Source organism: Podarcis cretensis, assembly GCF_951804945.1.
Source record: "Podarcis cretensis genome assembly, chromosome: 6".
NCBI lineage: Eukaryota > Metazoa > Chordata > Lepidosauria > Squamata > Lacertidae > Podarcis > Podarcis cretensis.
In genome coordinates, this window is record NC_137175.1 from 78,007,044 (window position 1) to 78,028,803 (window position 21,760).

The window sequence follows — 21,760 nt, forward strand, 5'->3', positions numbered from 1 at the left end:
ACAGGCAAAAATAGATCACCTATTGTCATTGTGATGATTGGCTGGCTTGTGGTGGAAGGCGGGGAGTTTCCCACCCCTATGTAAGGTCATCAAAGAAAACATCCTTAGTACAGACGCAGATCCAGCTTGCTATGTCATGGTTTGGGTATGAGCTTCAGGAGCTCTTAAAGATAGCCCGAAATAAGAGGTGAGTGTTATGAGCCTAGGGATTAAAATCTGAGCTGGAGAAGAATTCCCACCTGATCCACAAAACATCATCCCTCCCAGACCCCCCCCCTTCCTGTTAAAAATGTACTGACTGGAAGCAGGAGCAGCACAAAAGGGAAGGAGGTCTGTTCCTCCTTCTCTGGTGCCCTGCTACACAGCACACCAGGAGGATAGTTCTCTTAAGAGCCACCGACACAGCAGAAAGAGAGATAGAATGAAATCTTTTAAGGCAGCTGGACAGTTTCATCTGCAGTGGCCCCTTAATCTTTGGAATTTGGAAATTAACTTTGAGGGTAGGATTTCCCCACAGGAATCAAGTCACTTCATAGTGTAATGGAATGCAGAGTAATAGTGTAACTGATGATGTAGTGGCTAAGAAAGTGAGCTAGGAAATCCCTGTTTCAAACCTTGCCTTAGGCAGAACACATACTGTACAGGCTTTCACTGCCTGCTTATTAAAGATTCAACCAATCCCTGGTCTGGGGAATAGCTTAATTCCTTAATTAAATTGAGTTTCAGTTTTGAAAACAAAAACAATCGGGAATGTGGTTATTCTCCCTCTGTCCCTTTTCCTATGTAAAAAAACTTTATAGCCAAGACGGTGGTGGGTGGCTGTGCTTTGTTTGAACTTCTAGTGCACAGCAATGTTTGCTGCTAATGAAACACCAAGTAATTATTGCAGCGTAAGATTTGCATAGATGGGTTCTTCCCCATGGCAAAACACAAAGAGGTTTATGCACCCTACCAACTTGTTTTTGTTTCAGGAGACTATGGGATACCACGGCCTTGGTATTTCCCTTTCCAGCAGTCTTACTGGCTAGGGTCAGGGCACCCAAAGGCTGAGAAAACAACAACTGTGGATGGTGAGTTATGTGGAAAAACTGGTGTTCAGAAATAACTTGAGAACCGCTGATCCGTTTAGAGGCGAATGCTCTCTTGCATTCATTATGGGAGCCATTGTAAAGATTAGACACAGGCTTACAGTGGGAATCTTAGCAGGTGGCTTTGAACTCTGAGTGGCCCACTGTTATTAAAAGTGTTGCCGGAGAGCGAGTCGGGGTTCTGTCTGAAATCTTTCTAAATTATGCTGAGATTAACTGGCGGCCTGCAAATCATGTCTCTCTTACTGATCTGTCTGGAGATAGTTGACAAGGACTATTATGGCAACTGCTGAAGGAAGTAGCGTGATTCTGATGTTAACTGAGCTGGCACTGGAGTGACTCTGAACATCAGGTATAGCATTTCACTGTTCCTGGAAATATTCTGTAATCTCCCTTCCCTCCTGCCCCCCACCCCAAGTGAAACCATACTTCTGACGTGTCCCCAAACAAGGGCTAAAACTGGTCCAACACGCAGATGTGACCAACGCTTTTGCAAGTGGTCTGAACTAAGCCTGATACTCAAAAACGACCTATTTTCTCAATGCAAATATGTTGGAAGATCCAGGTCCTCTCTTTCTGATGCTGCCTTTTTTCAGCAGCATGGAGAAGGATGCTCTCCCATCTACCAAGAGATGCATAATAGAAAGGCAATGTGCTTCAGTCCATTTGAGACAGGCGTGTTCTTGAATCCTGACCGTTTGGGAACTGATGCACACATCCAAGACACATAGAGGCAGATTTGTTTCCTGCATTTTTAGCAAAAGCCTACAAGAGACTTAACAGCATCTTAAAAGCTAACCATTTGTTATGACATAAGCTTTCATGGACTACAGCCCAACTTCATCAGATGCATGAAGTGTGAACCTGAATATTTGTACATGTAGTTTCAAAAGTATCATTGGTGATCTATGTAGAGCCCATGCTGGACAACTGCACTTCTTTCTCACATACCATTGGAGGTGGGCATGTACTTGCTTACAGAGAACCTCCCTCCTTAAAACAGCAACAACAGGTCACAAAATGGAGCTGCAGGCACAGGGATCAGACCTATATGCCAACTCTGCCCAGTGTCTAATCTGCCAACAATACCAAGTTCATTCATGTGATCATCTTCCATTGTGATACATGCCATTATCTGCCAGAAAGACCTCCTGCAACAGGCCAGCCTCTGTGCAAAAGAATAAATGGGCAGAAGTCTGACATCAGAAACTGCGATATTGAAAAGCCAGTGTGAAAATTTCAAGCCTCAGCATGGCCAGCAATGGAGCAAAGGAACTTCAAACGAAGACTGCATTGTGAAACTACTGAATTACAACACACCAAGAGGTTTAGTGCTATCACTTATCGACTGAACCGAGACAAAGGATTTTGAGCACATTATATGTGTTAACTGACATATCAATGCCAGGATGTATTCCCCCCCTCACCCCGAATTACCACTCGCTTGGGCTTTTCTACATTTCATTTCCCTTTGACCTCATGGTTTACATTTATACCCCCCAAAAAAAGAGAGAAATGATGCTTATATATATATATATACACCTGTAACTGGATGATACTGCGTTCATTTAGCAAAGTCCACAAAGCATATGCCATGATAAATTTGATAACCTTTAAGGTGCTGATGCATCTGCATTCCTGGCTTGGGTTTAACTTCCTAGCAACATCTCATTGACACAGCAGCTCTTCAGATTTCTGATACATCCAAGGAAGAACCTGGTCAGGTGTTATGTCCTCCGTTGGGTCCCTGGGAATAGTCATATGAATCCACAAAACCACAGTGACAAACAGTTGCTATACTACAGAGAAGGGAGGAGAAAATCTGTTATTTGCATGGCTGTTCCGTTTCTCGCTACCATAGTACTTCACAGGCTATGACAGGCTGTTTGAATCTGGTTCTCAGCAGATGAAGGTACTTCTGGGCCAGCAGGAGGCTAATCCCCTCTGCAAACAACCTGAAACCTCTCCCACCAGCACCATCCCAGTCATGGCACATGTTAGGGTCAGAGCGGGAAAAAGGGCAGCAACATTGCCCCCCTTGGAAGTGGATTTGCTTTTGTTGCATTCTCAGCTGAAAGTACAGCTTTCCCACTAGATGTCCTGTGAGAGGAATTCAGAGGAACAGAGGATGCATCTGTTTGTTACTATTGACATTGCTTCTGTTTTCCAGCTTCCAGGATGCACCATATCAAAGCAACCTTGCAAGGCTATATACTATGAGGAAGATTTAGGCAAAGCTTTTTAAGGCATTGATGGGTTGTGGGGGTAAGGTGGGCAGAACAATTAATGCAACTGCTACCTTTGTGCAGTAGGCTACATGCATTCACACAACAAACTCTCCTCCACCCAGGCAATGAAGAGCCATTATCAGAGTTAAAGGACATAATCCAGTAAAGCAAAAACACTCCAGGAGGGTGCAAGACAGGCCTAATAAGGAGTGATGCTTGGAGAGAGTTCCAAGGGCCAGGTAGAGAGGCCTGGAGGGCCACATCCAGCCCACAGTCCTGACTTAGAAATTAGCGCACAACCATTTGATCCTCTCTTTTGTCCTTTCAACATTTCTCTTGTTTGCTTTTCCATATCTGTCATTGCTTTTATATATGCAATTGCTCATATGTTTTTCCTGTAAATTGCTCTGGGATCTGTTTTAGGAAGCAATTCCTAAATGAAATAAGTACAGTGGTGCCTCGCAAGACGAAATTAATCCGTTCCGTGAGGCTCTTCGTATAGCGGTTTTTTCGTCTTGCGAAGCAAGCCCATTGACAGCTTAGCAGATTAGCGCTATTAGTGGTTTAGCGGCTTTTAGCGGATCAGCTGATAAGCGGCTTATCAGCGGATCAGCTGATAAGCGGCTTAGCGGCTTAGGAAAAGGGGGGAAAAGGGGGGGAACCCGCAGGAACTCGCAAGACATTTCGTCTTGCGAAGCAAGCCCATAGGGAAATTCGTTTTGCGAAGCGCCTCCAAAACGGAAAACCCTTTCGTCTAGCGGGTTTTCCATCTTGCGAGGCGTTCGTCTTGCGGGGCATCACTGTAATCAGCAGTAGCAGCATGGATCTTCATGTTGAGAGCATCAGCAAAGCCCACTGAAAGGCATTATTTTAAAAATGTTGCCAGCTTCAGTTCAGCCTTTCTCGATCCCCGAATAATGATGAACTACAACTCCCTTCATCCTTGACCACTGCTCCTGCTAGCTAGGGGTGATGGGAGTTGTAGTCCAACGACATTGGGGAACCTGAGGCAGATAATGGCTGCTTTAAATCTTTTAACAACAGAGTAGTGCATCCATGTCATGTCCTTAGAATCACCATCTGCCTGGTGTTTTACAGCCTCACCTGCTTATTCGACACATGTGTTGGCGGCCAATAAAACACCTGGGTTAAACCTGTATCAGTGCAGGTGCCCCCTCCTACCATGGGACAGTGGCCACAAATACACTGATAGGGAAAATGCAAGAAGTGCTGTGACACTGGGAGATGAGGCAAGTGATTGGCTCACCTTGCCACTTGCGTGTAACAAGCTAACAGAGCAAGGACTTGAACATCACAGGAATGCAAAGCACACCCTGATCACTGAGGCAGTAAGTACTCTGTGAACACAATACATAGTGAAATAGGAAACACTCTGTAGTAGTAAGAATCGCATCCAATTTAATATTGTTTTCTGAGTCTCACTTGCAGTCATTGTGATTTAGGAACAAAACTTCCTATTGGGAAGTTTTAAAATCTCTCATTTAAGGTCCTAGTCCTCTAGAAGTCCTCTAGAAGAGCTATAAAAAAAAGAGATTTAAACCGCATAGAATGCTTCTCCTTAAGCTTTGTTAGACAAGGGCCAAGACGTTCCTGGCGTTTTGTAGTTTACTTAACAATTCTATGTATTTTAAAAGACCTATACCCAACCAAATGGCCTTCACTATTTAGGCATGTGCCTTCTGGTGGTCGTGACACACACACACACACACACACACACACACACCACACACACACAGAGTCTTCTGTTAAATGTTGCTGTTTAAATGAAACTTAAGATCACATCCGCACCATGCATTGAAAGCACGTCTAAATCATAGTACTTCCACCAAAGAATCCTGGGAACTGTAGTTTATCCCTCACAAAGCTACCTTTCCACCCCCTCTCAAAGAATTATGGGTATGGTAGTTTACCCCTCAAAAAGTTACACTGCCCAGCAACCCTTAACAAACTACAATGCCCAGAATTATTTGAGTGGGGAAGTATGCTTCAAATGTGCTATAAAGGTGTAGTGTGTACTCAAGACTGACAGCAGTGGTTGCCTTTTAAAAATGACTTGATTTCTGATTAACCTAGACAAAGGTTCAGAGAAGGAAGGCAGCGTCAACATGAAGGCTGAAGAAGAAGAGATGAGAAAGTCCATGGATGACGAACCCGACAGAGGGAAAACCCAGACAGACAGCCCGTTGAAGAAGGATGGTAAAGAAAACAAATGTAAACACAAAAGGAAACCAGAGTACATCAAGCAGGGGAAGCCTGAGGCAGAGGCAAAAGGCAAAGATGAAATGACTAGTAAGGAGAGAGAGAAGCGGAGTAATCGCAACTCTTTTTGTGTTATACATTTGAAATTTGATGTGCTTCTTTGTCACCAGTTCATTTGTCTGCCTATGTGGTGGTGTGTGAATAGCTCCAGGTGGGTGTAGCATAGTAGAGGCATCTCACTTTATTGTCCCAGGAGGGCCAATTCCAACAAAACAGTCTGAATAACTCTTCATTGGAGGTTGGCCTACAAAACTAGCACAATCAGGGTGAACAGTTCGGTCTAGCTTCCTCTCAGACATCTATAAACCTTTTTAAATGGGTCAGCATTCAGACATAGTATGCACACTGACGTGATACAGGCCGGGGGGGGACGGGACTTCTGCTTGATTCTCTTTGTTGTGCAAGCTTGACCCTCTGAAGCAATATTTGGACACCGGGAGTCACCTTCTGCAGAACTGGAGTTTTTGCATTTGGTGAAAAGCTGGTGATTCAAGCACTGAGCACGAGCACACATTATTTCAAACTTATTGAATGAACCCCCAGGTCATTTGGGTTCATCCTGTGTGATGGTGGGTGAATGAAAGCAGGGGTCTTCCTTCAAAAAGATCTAGTCTGTCAAGAAGCAAAGATCTCTTTACCACATCTCCTCCTAGCACCTTCTTGGCTTGTTCCCCAGATTGCTGCAAGTCCCCAAACTCTGCAAAAGTTAGCCTGCCTTAGAATAAATAACTGACATTCCCTTTTCTAACCTGTGACCTTTAGGCAGCTTGTGTGATGAATGTGTTTTTGAAAAGAACATAATTCAGCATCCATTGAATTGTATATCTTCTTAGCTTCCTTTATTGTATTTTGAACGGGGAAAGCTAATTCCATGTTCTAGAAATTTTCATATATCTTTGTAGTATTAAATCCAAGGACTTTATGCAGCAGTAGTATCAGGAAACTTAAAAAATATCCTGCACAGATGACTGATGACTAAAACTAGCTATCCATGTTGCAGTGCTCCATGTTTTCTTGCTAAAAAAAAGTAATGAATTTTAAATTAAAAATATACTGCTGTCCCACCAACACAAATACCTGCGTTGAAAATGTACGCACAAAACATCTTGTGTTCTCATGTCTCCAGCCCATCATAGGTGATTGAAAAGGCACTCTGGTGCCTTGCTATGTCAGCCTGAGTCTGGTAGCTTAGGGTGGATCCAAGCCTCTCTTCTCCCAAGTTTTGCCCATCAAACCTGAATGCTGAATATGTCATCAGAAGCCCACATGAAGTCCTGGTTGTAAACCTGTGTCCCATTAGGTCACTTCAGACTGCAAGTGGAAGGAAGGTATTTTTAAAAAAACAAAAAAATAGGGCAGGAGAGTCACATACATTTCTCAACAATACCTTATTAGTAGAAAGGGACATGCCTGGACTGAGTTGACTGCACCCTAACATAACTCTTCTGATCCTGAAAAGTTAAGTAAGCAAACCCTTATGGAAACTCCCCTTGCAAATCTTAAGGTAACTTGGATAAACACAAGTCAAAAGGCTCTTGATTTACATCATCTCAAATGCCCAAGGGGGTCGTTTACTTCAAAGGCTGTTTCTTTGGCCCAGAATTAAGCAAAATAAAACAGTCCCCATGGTGGCATTTAAAATGGCAGTCTTATGAGCTCAGTCTTCTGGATGGTCTGTATTCAGTGGGAAACCCAGGCCTTGATCTTTCCTCCTGCACAAGGGTGAGTTTCTCCCACCAAGACAAAAAGAAAACAATGTTATTCTAAACTCTGGTGATCTCATTCTGTTCCCTTTTTTGTGTGGGGAGGAGTGGAATAAGAAAAAAATAAAGTTTTCAAGTGGACAGATGGATTATTTACATGCCAGATTTTGTTGTCACTGCTGATAAAGGCCTCCTGCTGCTTTCTCCTGTGCACCATAAGAGGCCACTTTAAATTGCTCTGTGCCATGGCTGTGACTCTGTAGTGAACTATTGTGCACAGTTGCTGGTCAGTTTGCAGATTGTGCTCCCCTGCACCCTCAGGGGGGTTGGGGGTTCAATTGGTGGCTGAAAAAAAATGCCCTTTGTATGTTTGGGAGGGGGAATTCTCAGAACTTACCTTCTCATAAGTCTCTTATCAGAAATTTTGACTTGGTTCTCAGCTTACCACATAGTTGGCTATACCAGCAAGTGGAGCAATTTAAAGTAGTTCTATTATGAATATTCGTAATGGCCAAGGGCGATCCTCAGTGTGGTAGAAGGTCCATGAAAGCTTCGTCAGCAACAAATGCCCATGACCATTATTGTTAGCTCTGACCTGATGGTTTCTACAGAAATCACTTCAGGTCCGATTCTTTGTGGGCTAACCATGATGCAACCCAGGGGGGGAAAGTGTACCGTTAGGGGGACGGTGAACCAGAATGTGTTGCAATGCAACTGCTTTTTCTAACAATTATAATATGCTGTGTTGTCTTAGAGCTGTGATCACACACCTCTACAGCTCACCTCTGCAGTTGTTTCATTAATTTTTAATTTTTTAATCTTTTTTTTAATCTTTGTTTCAAGCAAACTTGCACTTTGAAGAGGAGCCTTCTGGTCTGGTCCCAGGCGTGTGTATTCAGAACCTGGTGAAGATCTTCCCCGGTTGCTCTAAGCCAGCTGTTGACGGAATGACTATTACGTTCTATGAGGGTCAGATCACTGCTTTTCTTGGCCACAACGGAGCTGGGAAGACAACCACTATGTGAGTCAGTCTGAGATAAGATTATCATGCTGCTAATTCCATATATGTTTTTTTCTTGCACTTGATATTCTGCCTTCCTTCCATCATGGAACCCAAGGTGGCAGACACCGTTTCCAGGTGGCCACCCATCTGGGCACTTAGCAGATCCAGACCTGCTTAGTTTCATCAAGATGCTGGCCTCTTATGCTATATACTAACATTACACACACACACACACACACACACACACACACTATACTTGAAAAGGTACAGGTTTTATGCATAGCCACCTTTGCTATTATTCTTAAGTTATAGTCGTAATTTTAGTTCACTGAAAATAAGACAAAACTAGGTTGTAATGCCCTTTTTTAAAAGAGAGGGAGGGAAAAGAAGGTGTGGCTTGTAAAACTCCAGTTACAGATAAGAGTTGAAGAGTGAAGATACATTTCACACCTGTAACCTCAGCAAACACTTTCTGAAATGAAGTGCTGCAGGTAGTATGTGTGGGATGAAGGAGGAGGGTAAACCTGCTGATAAGTGAGCTCCTGGTGGTTCAGAGTGGTCTCTGTATTCAGAAAATATTTGTGTGTGTTTTTTTAGCGTTCTCTCCAGACTTGTCATGTTGGCATTGGTGTGTATGCAGGTGTGATCATTTTGGCCTTGAGACTGTAATTTAGTTTCCTGTGCCCCAGTGGAGAACCAGCCATGATGGAAAGTTCAACCACTGCCACTATCATCACCAACAAACACACCTGAGAACAAGAGAGGGGTTTCAGTCTAGATATGGGACACTAACCACAACCAAATGCATGTAAAGAACAATCAAGGAAAGTGATTGACCCTCATAGATTCTCACTAAACAAACTGCTCTTTGTTTATCAGGTGATCTGGTAGTTTGCAGTAATCATCACATGATTAATGAAGAGTAAGCAATGAACTTTTTTTTTTAAAAGTGCAGTAGGTTTGGGGCGCTTGGTCAGCAGAATCTCATTAAACGTTCTGAGCCAGAGAAGAACTTCTCAGGAAAATGGTATTCAATTCACAATAAAGCTGAGCATTCTAAAATGGACAACCTCATGTGCTGAGCCAAGTAGTTACAAAATTCACTAACATCACTAGAGATGACAGGAGGCTGAGCTTGCATTTATCTCTCTGCTCTGATGCTAGTTCCTGTTAATTTCACTGAATGGTTCTTCATTTCATAAACAAATCTGAAATTCTCTAATGTGTGTGGCTCAAAAGATAGACACAATAACCTTAAATGCTTATTGCTGCTGACAATTATACTTGGGTAGGCATAACTAAGAACAATATGGAAGATGTGGATATGTGTGTGTGTTCCCCTCTAAATTGCATGCCAATTGTTGTTGTCATAGTGATTTGGTCCATTTAATCAACTCTCCTAGTAACTCTCCTAGTAACCTGTTCTGCTTTGCAGCCCAGGCACATAGTTAGGTATTGGGGTTTATTTTAATTTCTGCATGTATTGTAAATTTACATAGCAATATATTGTTTCCTGGGGCAGTTCTGGTTTTAGATACAGCAGTAAATATTGCTTAAAATGAAGGTAATTGTCGTTTCCTACAGAGGATTGCTCTTACTCTCCCGTCTTAACTAGTGTGAATTATAAACACGAGATTACCCTTATCGGTGATCACATTGGCTTGTGCGGGGGTGGGGGGATAATTCCAAGACCTCGGGAGAAGGAAATGCCTATCTTATAAAAGTGGAAGTAATAGGAGAAACAAAAGCAGATGTCTCTCTGGAAGAGCAGCATTTTTTTCCTGGGGTCAGGTCTTCTTAAATATGCTCAGAGAGACGGGGAGTCTTTAGTCTGAAAGAACTGAAAAAGCAATGAAGTCAGCAAAGTTGATATGCCCCTCGGGCCTAGGAGAGTTCCAGGTGCATTGTTTCTCAGGGGTCTGGACAAACATTTCCTTGGCTTTCGGTTTCTACTGCCCCCAGGTTTCTTCCTGAGTAGCTATTATATGCTGTGGCCAGGTCAGTTTTTCAAAAACTGTGGACACTGCAGATCTGCTCCATCTTTCCTTTCTTGTCACTTGGCTTGTACTTTGGGGGTTTTCTGCAATATGAGCTGCACATTATGTTCTCTTGGATTCTGTTCTTGGGCTGGAACAGACATTATCTTTGCAAATGTGTGTGCCCCATCCCATGTTTGACAAGATCAATGGGGAATTCAGGGGTGGGAAGCGCTGAAAGGGGGGAGGATCAGCAAGAAAAAGGCTGCTTCCCCTATCCTGTGCCTGCTTGTTGTCCCCCCACTCCCGAGTGCCACCACTCCAAGGGTAGAGATGGGGGAGAAATTAGATGTGGTTCACATTTTAAGGTGAAACAACCTGATTTGCCCTTTCCAAAACAATGCAGGAACTGAAACACAGCCATCCTTCAAAATTCACACTTCTCTGAATTTTGCAATGTAGTTATTCATCTAAGCAATGTGTGCCAAATATATATATAATACTTATTCTAGATCAAAGAGCGCATAAAATGTGCATGTTGGCAACATGTTAACATTCAGTTTTATGTGCATGGCAAAAAAATAATAATAATTCAAAAGGGGACAGGGTTCCAGGAAAAGTGACTTTGGAAATCCAATGTGTTTTGACTATATGCGATTTTGGCTTTAGGTGCAATACCCAAAAATATAACAACCGTGTAAATTGCGGGTTTCTGTAGTAGGCAAAATTGCACACAAATGTGTGCATATTAGAAGATATTCACTGATGACTTTTCATTTAAAAAAAATGCAGACTGGTGCAAAAAACTGAAAGATGAGCGCCGCAACCCCAGAGTCGTTCACGACTGGACTTAATTGTCAGGGGTCCTTTACCTTTTTTATTCCTTTCCTAGGCCCAGTCAGTCTTACTTCCAGTTGCAGAGCCAGGATGAAATGTTTTTGTTTTAATGTTCCAAGGGTTGCATTTGCAAGGAACAGATAAACTTCCATTTGAAAAGACTCTCCTCCCTGGAAGAGAGGGGAGTGGTTGTGGGCGGGAGCCCGAGCTCCGCCCCTAGCAGGGGGCGGTAGCCTCCTGCCTCCCCCACTCACCTGGCTGGCGCCCACGCCCATCGGCAGGCACCCAACCAGGTGCCTCCGAGGGGGCGTGTTCAACAGTCTATGTGCTGTGGCACCAGCCCCTCCTCGGCCTCATTCTCCTCTCCGTCATTATGTTCTGATAGTTTTTATCAAAAATAAAACTTAAACCGTTTTTCTTTCAGTATTCCTTTAATGATATAGCTCAGCAGAACTAATAATAGTGACTTAATGCTGTTCTAATGCTGTACTAATAATAATTACTTAATGCTGTTCTCCCCCTATAAATGTGTGCATGTGCGTATGACTTGTTTATTCTTAAGTTTAGATTCAGCAAGCAGATCTGTAAAGCTGTCTTTAGATTTGCATTTTTTCCAAAACGTGTCTATAGACAAAAGTGCCACCTAGTGGTGCCCCAGGACATTATCTCAACTTATCTGATACTGCTTTGGTTTTTTGTTTTTGTTTTTTGTAAATAACAGCTGTATAATTATTGATAAACATTACCTGTTTCTCATGTTGTTTGGCTAGGTCTATCCTCACCGGTCTGTTTCCACCTACATCTGGAACAATATTGGTTGGTGGGAAAGACATCCAGACGGACTTGGACTCCATACAGCAGAGTCTAGGCATGTGCCCTCAGTACAACATCTTGTTCAATCAGTAAGTGCTGCCAGGGATTTGCTTCAAACTTGCTTCCAAGTAATGTGTTTCCTAACTTGAAAGGCTGTAATTGTTCTGACTACCTGATGCAAGTCTTCTGTTCGCCTAGCAGACACATAATGATACAAGCAACCCCAACATGAAAGTCTGCTTGTGTTAGTTTTGCTCTGTGATAATTATTTAGGCTTTAGTTAGGACCATAATTCACACTCGTGGGAATGAACTTAGGCAAAATGTCAACACTGAGACTCAAAAGGATTACAGTGGTGCCTCGCAAGACGAAATTAATTCGTTCCGCGAGTTGTTTCGTCTTGCGATTTTTTCGTCTTGCGGAGCGCAGATTCCCTGGGTATTAACAGTTGTAAGAAAAAGGAAACAAACTCGCAAGACGTTTCCGTCTTGCAAAGCAAGCCCATAGGGAAAATCATCTTGCGAAGCAACTCAAAAAACGAAAAACCCTTTCGTCTTGTGCGTTTTTCGTCTTACGAGGCATTCGTCTTGCGAAGTACCACTGTACATCACTCTGCAACTCAGAGGCGAGTTAATGGGTGTTTGTTACCATTTTGAGGGAAGAAGAGAGCCAATCCGTTTTGAACCTGCAAAACTTTTTCTATGATGATGTTGCATTTCCAGCGGACTGTTACTTCTTCTCTCCCTCACAAAATCTTCTAGGTTGTAGATATAAGTGGTTAGAGAAAAGCTTAACTCTGACATTATAGTACTGTATTCCCTTTTCCCTTATGTCACCTCTGGATAAACAAGGTTTGCAAGCTTCTGAATCATTTCAGGAACCTTGTGCCAGATGAGCTTACAGCAGAGGCCTCTCTGTCAAACTGGCTTCAGCTCTCTGTGGGTGGAAGCTTTTGCGTCTTGTTTCTACAGTATAATAGTGCAACATGCTTTGTCTCTTTTGGCCAACTTAAAACAGCACTGTTTCTTTTCTATAGCCTTACTGTTGCAGAACACATCCTGTTTTATGCCCAGCTAAAAGGGAGAACCAGAGAGGAGGCAGAACTGGAAATGGAAATGATGCTGGAGGACATAGGCCTTCCACATAAAAGGAATGAAGAGGCTCAAAACTTATCAGGTATCCAAAGGTTTGAACCCTCAAAGTCCTGTGCGCCTTTTTAGCTCTTGAATATTAACCATTCACTGCTGCCTCTGAGGGCAGAGTTAGATGCTCTGTTTAACCTCACCCATGTTCATCCCAGCACATATTGGCAAAATTGTAGTAAAAGTACAGTTAAAAAGTAGAGTGCATGATTAAATAGCTGATATTTTTGCACCTCTTAGTGGCATGAGAAGCCCACCACCTGATGAAGCTACATCACTTTATTTTATAAGAGGGTCTTCCCCACATATGGTTTCGTTCACTGATACATAACAGAGGAGTATTCTCCCTCTGTGACTGCATGTTGTTTGCTTATCCTAAGGCTGAAAAGGATGTGATGTTCACATAGTCTGAGCCATTCCTGAGACTGGGATATTCTATGCTCAGGTATCTAATTTCTCTGAAGGATTGAAGAAATGTGCTTTTGCTTTCAACCTATTTTGCATGTTGATGTTCTTTGTCGTTTTCTTTGTGAGTTGCTTACCATATTTTATATGGTAAAGCAGAATATAGCTTTTTAAGAAATCCCAAAGCAACAGCAGTGTTTTGCCTGTTGTATCAGAATCAGGCAGGAGTCTTGTGGCGCCTTGCAGTCTTAATGCATTTATTGCGGCATAAGCTTTTAAGTGGTCTCTGGTCTACAAAAAGCTTATCCTACATTTAACATGTCAGCCTTTAAGCGCTAAATCGTCTGTTACATTAAATATTTGATTATTGCTTGTTGAAGAGCAGTCTCTTTCCTCTAGCTGACTCTAGCTGCTCTCTCGTTTTCCTTAGGTGGCATGCAGCGAAAGCTGTCCGTCGCCATCGCGTTTGTAGGCGAAGCAAAAGTGGTTGTCCTAGATGAACCCACTTCAGGAGTTGATCCGTATTCCAGACGATCCATTTGGGACCTCCTGCTGAAGTATCGTTCAGGTAATTTGTCCTCAGGATGAAAAGCTTCTTGATGATGTAAAGATAGCAGTCTCTCTGTGTGTGTATACACAGAAAAGGACCGTGGATTTCAGACGAAGCAGACTGTGCTTGATGTCTCACTGTCTAAGGCTGCAATTTGTGGTCCATCTACCTGTTAATAATTATACATTCTTTCTAAAGAACTATGAAGGAATCTTCCCATTCAAATGAAAAGGCAGCAAAGATTGACAGATTATAGGCTCTGCATATGCGGTGCACTGAGTATCTGTTTTGGCTAAATTCAGCAAATTATGTAGTTGTTGATAGTTAGTAGCGGTGACAATGCTTAGATATTTTTCCCCCTTGGGTGGGTGGAATATCTGCCCCAGCCTCTCAGCTTTACATAATTGTCCCGTGTTATTGACTGTCAAGCTTTTGCATGCTAACTCCCTAAGGTTATTAAGTAATGTCTGATTATATAATAGACAAGAGGCCTGCAGCCAGTGTTTTCACAGGTGATTTACTACTTTTTGATCCCATTTAGGGAGAACCATCATTCTGTCTACTCACCACATGGATGAGGCAGACATCCTTGGTGACCGGGTTGCTATCATTTCCCAGGGAAGGCTGCACTGCTCAGGATCCCCTGTTTTCCTAAAGAATTCCTTTGGCACAGGCTTCTATCTCACCTTAGTCCGCAAGATGAAAAACATCCAAGACAGTGGAGGAAAGGAGGCTGTAAGTGTTTGGCACCATTTTGCACAAGTAACCTGTAAGCATTATTCATCCCCCAATATTCAAATACAGTACACTGTGAGTGACATTTTATTTGTATACATTCTGCTTAATGGGGGGGGGGGGAACAAGAGGCACTTTGATTAATCAGGGACAGGTAGATGAGCTTTCCTGTCCGCAATTGTTCAGAATTCTCTCCAGCTCCGCACCCTTGAAGGTTTGCCAGTGAGGTTCTATAATTCCTACTCCATTGACACCATAGAACGCAGGGCAGTTGAGTGGAAGAGGCTCTAATGTTGGGACAGAAAAAGTGGGTGACAATTGGGTGGAGAGGGGAAGTTGAAAATAAGAAGATGATAATATGCTGAAAAAAGACCATGCAGCTCTAACTCAGTGTTTTCAAAAACTAAAAGTCTAAAATAAAGAACAAGAAATGCTATGATGAAACAAGTCCTTGATCTGAAAGTTCCTATGTGTAAACCAGAAGCTGTTTCTGAGCAATAAGACAACTTACCTTTCTTTGTAATGTATTGGTTGTTAACAGTGATTAATTAATCGGCTGTGTTACCTGGTTTAATATATCATATAAAGAAAGCTCATTCACGTTAGTTAGACCAGACAGTGAATTCTAGTCTGCATCTCCTCAAATCATTTTGCATGCCCAAAATGATAAGGGGGGGGGTTGTCTATGAGGAAAAGTTGCAGCATTTGAGATTTTTTTAGTTTATAGAAGGGTAAGTACAGTGGTACCTCAGTTTATGAACAGCCCTGTTTATGAACTATTCGGTTTACAGACTCTGCAAAACCGGAAGTAGTGTTTCAGTTTGCGAACCTTACCTTGGTCTACGAATGGAAGCCGAATGGTGGAAGGGCACTGGTGGTGGGAGGCCTCATTAGGGAAAGCACGTTTTGGTTTAAGAATGGATTTGGTTTAAGACCGGACTTCAGGAACGGATTAACTTATGACACTAGAAGTCGTGGACATGCAGTGAAGAGGAAGGTTGGGAGATTCAGGACAGAAATAAGGAGAGCTTAGTTAAAGAGTGCAACTTGCTGCCACAGGTAGCAGAGGTGGCCACGAATTTGGATGGCTTAAAAAAAATGATAAGATGAATTCATGGAGGATAAAGCTATCAATGGCTGGACAACATGGGCCACTGGCCTGCTCCAGCCAGCTTGTCTTATGTTCTCATGTCCTCACTCATAATCAAGAACAGCATACATTGCAGTACCACTTGAATACAAAGGTTACACAAGCCCTTATTATTCTCCGTATTTATTTGTTTTTCCCTCTTAAGGTTTCCAGCTCACCTTTCCACCATTGTCCACAAGGTAATTTTAACAATTGCATGTGACTTACGATAGGGCAGCCTTGAACTGCAAAATACAAGGAACACTATAAAAGGCATGCCTACAAAATTGCCAACTCCTAGGAACTCCCAACCGAAGTGTCAAGCAGTTCCCAAGAATAGCTGGTTCAACAAAGGTTGAAAACAATTATTTGGAAAGCCTGATCAGCAATCATTCCTGATAAACACTATACTTAGTGCATATTATGATCACATTGAAGCTGATAATGTGACTTGTTCCTCATTCACCTTCCTCTTGCTTATCTGATTTTAGACCTCTTGCAGCCTGGGATCCAAATGCTCATGTTCCTGCTCCAGCTGTGTGCCCACAAACAAAGCCGAAACTGTGGAACAGGAACTGGATGGTGAGAACAGGGTTTGGCCGACTTGTTCATTGCACAACATTATGATAATGTTTATTGAGTTACTTATACCTCCATGGGCTGTAACTATGATAACTAAATGGAGTATCCATGTTCAGAGGCAGCTGGGACAAACAAACTGGGAAGGGCGTTCATGCCTTGCTTGTGCCCCTCTTAAGAGGCCTCTCTGAGGTGTCATCCTCGGAAACAGGATGCTAGGTGGATCCTACTTCTGACCCAGGGGAGATCTTCCTGTGTTTTTTGGTAGGGGTGCCAATGAATAAAATATTGGGGGGCAGGTAAGTCCTGCCCCACATAATAGCTCACAAGAAGCAGCACACACACACCATTCAAATGGCAATGCCCATCAACTTTGTGGGCCCCTGGTTCCCTCAAATATTTTATTGAGGGGGGCAAAGGGACCTTGGCTCCAAGGAGTTGGCTCCTATGGTGATCACAGTCTCTAGTAAGCCTCTACATGTACTGTGTATCCTGTGTATCCTAACTGGCTTGTTGAAATCCAAACAACTGTCGATCCAGTATGGTGTAGTGATCAGTGTCAGACTAGGATGTGGGAGACCAGGGCTCAAATCTTGACTCATTTATGAAGCTTACTGGATGACCTTATTCCAGTCATAACCTTCAAGGCCTAGCCTGTATCACATGGTTGTTATGAGGATAAAATGGGGAGGGGGAGAAGAACAATGGAAGGCACCTTCAACTCCTTTGGGGAAAGCTGGGATATAAAGGTCGGAAGCAAGTAAATACTTAAACAAACAAGCAATTCGCCATTCATTTTTTCCAAACTCTGTTCTGCCTCTTTGCAGGTGATGTGAATGAACTAAATGAACTGATCCACCACCATGTTCCAGAAGCCAAGTTAATAGAAAGTATTGGTCAGGAACTTATCTATCTTCTACCCAGTAAGAATTTCAAACAGCGAGCATATGCAAGTCTCTTCAGGGAATTGGAGGAAACCCTGGCAGATGTGGGACTCAGCAGTTTTGGGATCTCCGACACGCCCCTTGAAGAGGTTGTTAACTTTGTGGAGTGTTCTTGCTCTCTGTCCCTCCCGCCTTTTCTTTCATAATTTTGGATGGACATTTATACCCTATCAGTAATAAGATTTTTGTAAATATTAAGCGTGTGTCTGAGTTCTTAAGACAACAAGAATCCTATCTGGATTTATGGGGAGCTAATGGTACAGTGGGGACACGGGTGGCGCTGTGGGTTAAACCACAGAGCCTAGGACTTGCTAATCAGAAGGTTGGTGGTTCAAATCCCTGCGACGGGGTGAGCTCCTGTTGCTCGGTCCCTGTTCCTGCCAACCTAGCAGTTTGACAGCACGTCAAAGTGCAAGTAGATAAATAGGTACCGCTCCGGCGGGAAGGTAAACGGCGTTTCCGTGCGCTGCTCTGGTTCGCCAGAAGTGGCTTAGTCATGCTGGCCACATGACCCGGAAGCTGTAAAGCGGCTCCCTCAGCCAGTAAAGTGAGATGAGCGCCGCAACCCCAGAGTCGGTCACGACTGGACCTAATGGTCAGGGGTCCCTTTACCTTTACCTTAATGGTACAGTAGGTTCTACTGTTTTCCAGTAAATTCAAGCTCTTTGCCTACATTACTGTGGGGCAGAGGGAAGAGGATGCTCCAAGACCCTCATGTCCCCACAGAACATATTTATGCATCTCTCTTGCAGGTTTTCTTGAAGGTTACAGCAGAGGCTGACCATGGAATACAGAATGCAGGTAAACTCTCTTGTCATCTAGTACCATGCTAAAAAGTTGATTTAAATATCTGCCACATCTTAATAGACTACTGATTTGAAAACAAGAGCCACTAGTGTGTGGGAAGGGCTGTAGATCAGTGGCAGAACTGTAGAAAGTCCCAGCTCCATTCCCTAGAAGGATGCCTTCTTACATCCCTAGCCATTGATAGGGTAGGAATAGGGAACTCCAGACCATTATGATCTTAAGCTATGGGTATGTTTTTCTAGAGGTTTCCAGGTGAGGGCATTCTTCAACAATGAAAGGGTTAGGGAACCTATTTGAGCATCGGTTCTAGGTCCAGTGGGGCCATGCTTTTATTTTAGCCATAGCGATGCAAATCCAGAATCAAACAGATGTAGCTCATCAGCTCACAAACTGATGGAAAATGGGGAAGACCTGAACCAGTACGGTAGGCATTTGCTGAGTTTATTTTCTATTAGATCTGTAAACGTTTCCTGCTGCAAGTGTAGCTGCGCTATTATCATGCCACTTTGGAAGTGGTGTTTTCTAAACGTTCAAACCCTGGAGAAACTCAACAGTTTCATGAATGGCAAGGCAAAAAATGTAAATGTAAATGAAGAAATTGGCATGGCAACTTTGATCTGCAAACTTTAGGAGCTGCACAGGAGAACGGTGCTGCTGGACAAGAAGAGGGAGCCCACCAGACTGCTCCAGCAGCCAATGGCACTTCTCGGATGCCTGTGGCACAGGAAGGGGATGGGAGCGGCGGGAAAGGATCGAGGCAGAACAAAGGTTGCCAACTTACCTTTCAGCAGATCAAAGCACTTTTCATCAAACGATTCCACCACAGTACACGTAGCTTTAAAGACTTCCTTGCTCAGGTATGTGCTCCTCCATTACAGTCACAAGGGCTTCTTCCAGGCCCATGTGGGGTGGGGGGCAGCCCAGTATACTGCCCCCATTTTTGAGAGGGCTAAGCTGGCCAGGGGCCCCACCCCCGGCTTTTTTGTTTGAGTTTAGAACTTTATTCTAACAAGACTCCCGCTCTGGGCCTCAGACAAACTCTGCGCATGCCTAGTTTCTTCCATATGGCATTCACAATTACACACACCTGCATTTATAACAGGCTTAAGGGGAGAAAGAAGTACAATCTTATTGTAAAAGCACCTCACTACATTATAAGCCTATCACTGGGCTGTACTTAAAAATGCAGCCCGATAAACCAGATCCTAAAACATTCTTTCCAGATACAAATCAAGCTAAGGCCGGCTTCTGTCAATTAATTTCATTGGGTGTATACAGTTCACAACAAATTATACCAGGTCTTCAGAATTACCCAGAGCAGCATACATACGTACTTCCACTAATTTGCTATTGACATCAGGGTGATGATATAAATTCTGCTATCAACTTGCTGCACGTTTTAATAACAGCAGCCAAGAATGTAGCTGTTTTTGTTTTTTTAAATGATGAGATCTTAGAACAGAGACATCCACTTGAGTAGGTGGCCTATTGTCCTTTACTGTCAATGATGCATCCCATTACAATTAAGAAAACAACACGCTTCTGTAAGAGAAGCCCAATTGTGCAAGTTCGATTTGAGTGGAGAACAAGGTATCCAAATACAGACAAAAACAGAGAACAAAATTGTCGTATTCCATAGGTACTGAAAACTCCATGTATTCATATATGTGGAGAGGCCATAGCTCTGGCAGAGCACATTGATTTGTGTGCAGAAGGTCCCATTGTAAACCGTACTGAGCTTGATGGAGCAATGGTCTGACTTGTGAAGAGGGGTCTTCCTCTGGTCCTACATTCTTATAATCTTCCTATGTTCCCACATTCTTATAATCTCTAGTTATATACTAATATGCTATTAGCATAACGTGCTATAGCATAATATAAAGGTAAAGTACCCCTGCCCATACGGGCCAGTCTTGACAGACTCTAGGGTTGTGCGCCCATCTCACTTAAGAGGCAGGGGGCCAGCGCTGTCCGGAGACACTTCCAGGTCACCTGGCCAGCATGACAAAGCTGCATCTGGCGAGCCAGCGCAGCACACGGAAACGCCGTTTACCTTCCCGCCAGTAAGCGGTCCCTATTTATCTACTTGCACCCGGAGGTGCTTTCGAACTGCTAGGTTGGCAGGCGCTGGGACCAAGCAACGGGAGCGCACCCCGCCGCGGGGATTCGAACCGCCGACCTTTCGATCGGCAAGCCCTAGGCGCTGAGGCTTTTACCCACAGTGCCACCCGCGTCCCGCTATAGCATAATACTGTATGCTATTAGCTTATGCTGCCATTCTCTTTAAATTTGGCACGATTAAAGAAAAACGTGAGTTATAAAATGCAGATTTGACTCTTATTCTTTGATGTATGACATGTAGTGTTATCAGACCTATGTGGACTTCCAGCACAAGTGTCCACTTGTGTTGTTAGTCAGTGCGCTTCTGTGTTATCTGAGTGGTACTTAGATACCGCTGGTGTGCTGTGAACCCTGCCAGTGGCTGACATTTTCCATATTGCCTGCAGATTGTTCTACCTGCCAGCTTTGTGCTGCTGGCTCTGATACTTACAGTAATCATTCCTCCATTTGGTGAATACCCCAGTTTAACTCTCCACCCTTGGATCTATGGGCACCAGTTCACTTTCTTCAGGTCAGAAAAGACCTTCCTCGCTCGTTCCCAAATAGCACTTGTGGTGCCTTGTTGCTGAGTGGATTCTAGTTCCCTGCTGCTTCATTCCGGTTTAAATCATGCAAATGTAGTCCGTAGTTAGCTGCTGAAGTCATTCTCAGACTTTTTCAGATCACGACTGATCTTTTCTTCCAGCCTAGATTTTGCATCTTCCTCCTGGCTAGCTAGTGTCATGTTTATGGCGTAACAGTAGCACTGCCATACCTTCTAGGATTGTTGCTAGCTAATTCAGTAGATCCATTAAAATGCCGTGTACAATTTCTGCTTTGTTTGAGATACTTTGGCTTCTGTGTAATGAAAACAAGACACTGGGTTTGCTGCTCAATATTTTTCTTTTTCTGTCCATCCACACTGCTCTAAATAGCTAAGTTATTGCAGTGTCAAAAATATGCAGACAGGTGATGTCTGGGTGAATGTGAATGCTTGTCACTTATGGCCAGTTTGTATAACCTCAAACATGAAAAAACCTGTGGGCACACACACCATATTGATGTGTGTCACTTGTATACATGTGTGTGCTCCATTTCCATAATTTTTCCACCTGGAAAGCAGGATGGAAAGATTGTATGAAACCAGTACAAAATACATACAGACTCTCTGAACCAGCCCAAAGCATTAGACTATATGGAAAATGTGTGGATAGCCAGGAGATATGAATGGACAAGGTACAGCACAGGGAATTATCTCTCCGACACAAAAACTATTGTCTTCTTGTTAACAAGGAATGGATGTATGTGTGGTTTTCACCTTGCATTTAGAAATCAGTGCCTTGGTCATGGGTCGAAAATGCCCTTGTCTTCCTATAATCCTTTTACACTTAGTATGCCTTATCCTACAATGGACAGTTGATCATTAACATATCCTGTGGCT

The 21,760-nt window shown here is 43.2% G+C and overlaps 1 protein-coding gene across 1 annotated transcript in view; it reads left to right on the plus strand.

The window, feature by feature from the left end:
* ABCA4 (ATP binding cassette subfamily A member 4) overlaps positions 1–21,760 on the plus strand; it is a 104,236-nt gene that overhangs the window by 64,522 nt on the left and 17,954 nt on the right. The window contains exons 18-29 of the mRNA XM_079981002.1: positions 972–1,070; positions 5,411–5,626; positions 8,143–8,320; positions 11,886–12,017; positions 12,965–13,104; positions 13,906–14,043; positions 14,567–14,760; positions 16,381–16,471; positions 17,296–17,501; positions 18,165–18,213; positions 18,850–19,076; positions 20,727–20,851. Coding sequence (XP_079837128.1) covers positions 972–1,070; positions 5,411–5,626; positions 8,143–8,320; positions 11,886–12,017; positions 12,965–13,104; positions 13,906–14,043; positions 14,567–14,760; positions 16,381–16,471; positions 17,296–17,501; positions 18,165–18,213; positions 18,850–19,076; positions 20,727–20,851 — 1,795 coding nt within the window. The remainder of the gene's footprint in view (positions 1–971; positions 1,071–5,410; positions 5,627–8,142; positions 8,321–11,885; positions 12,018–12,964; positions 13,105–13,905; positions 14,044–14,566; positions 14,761–16,380; positions 16,472–17,295; positions 17,502–18,164; positions 18,214–18,849; positions 19,077–20,726; positions 20,852–21,760) is intronic.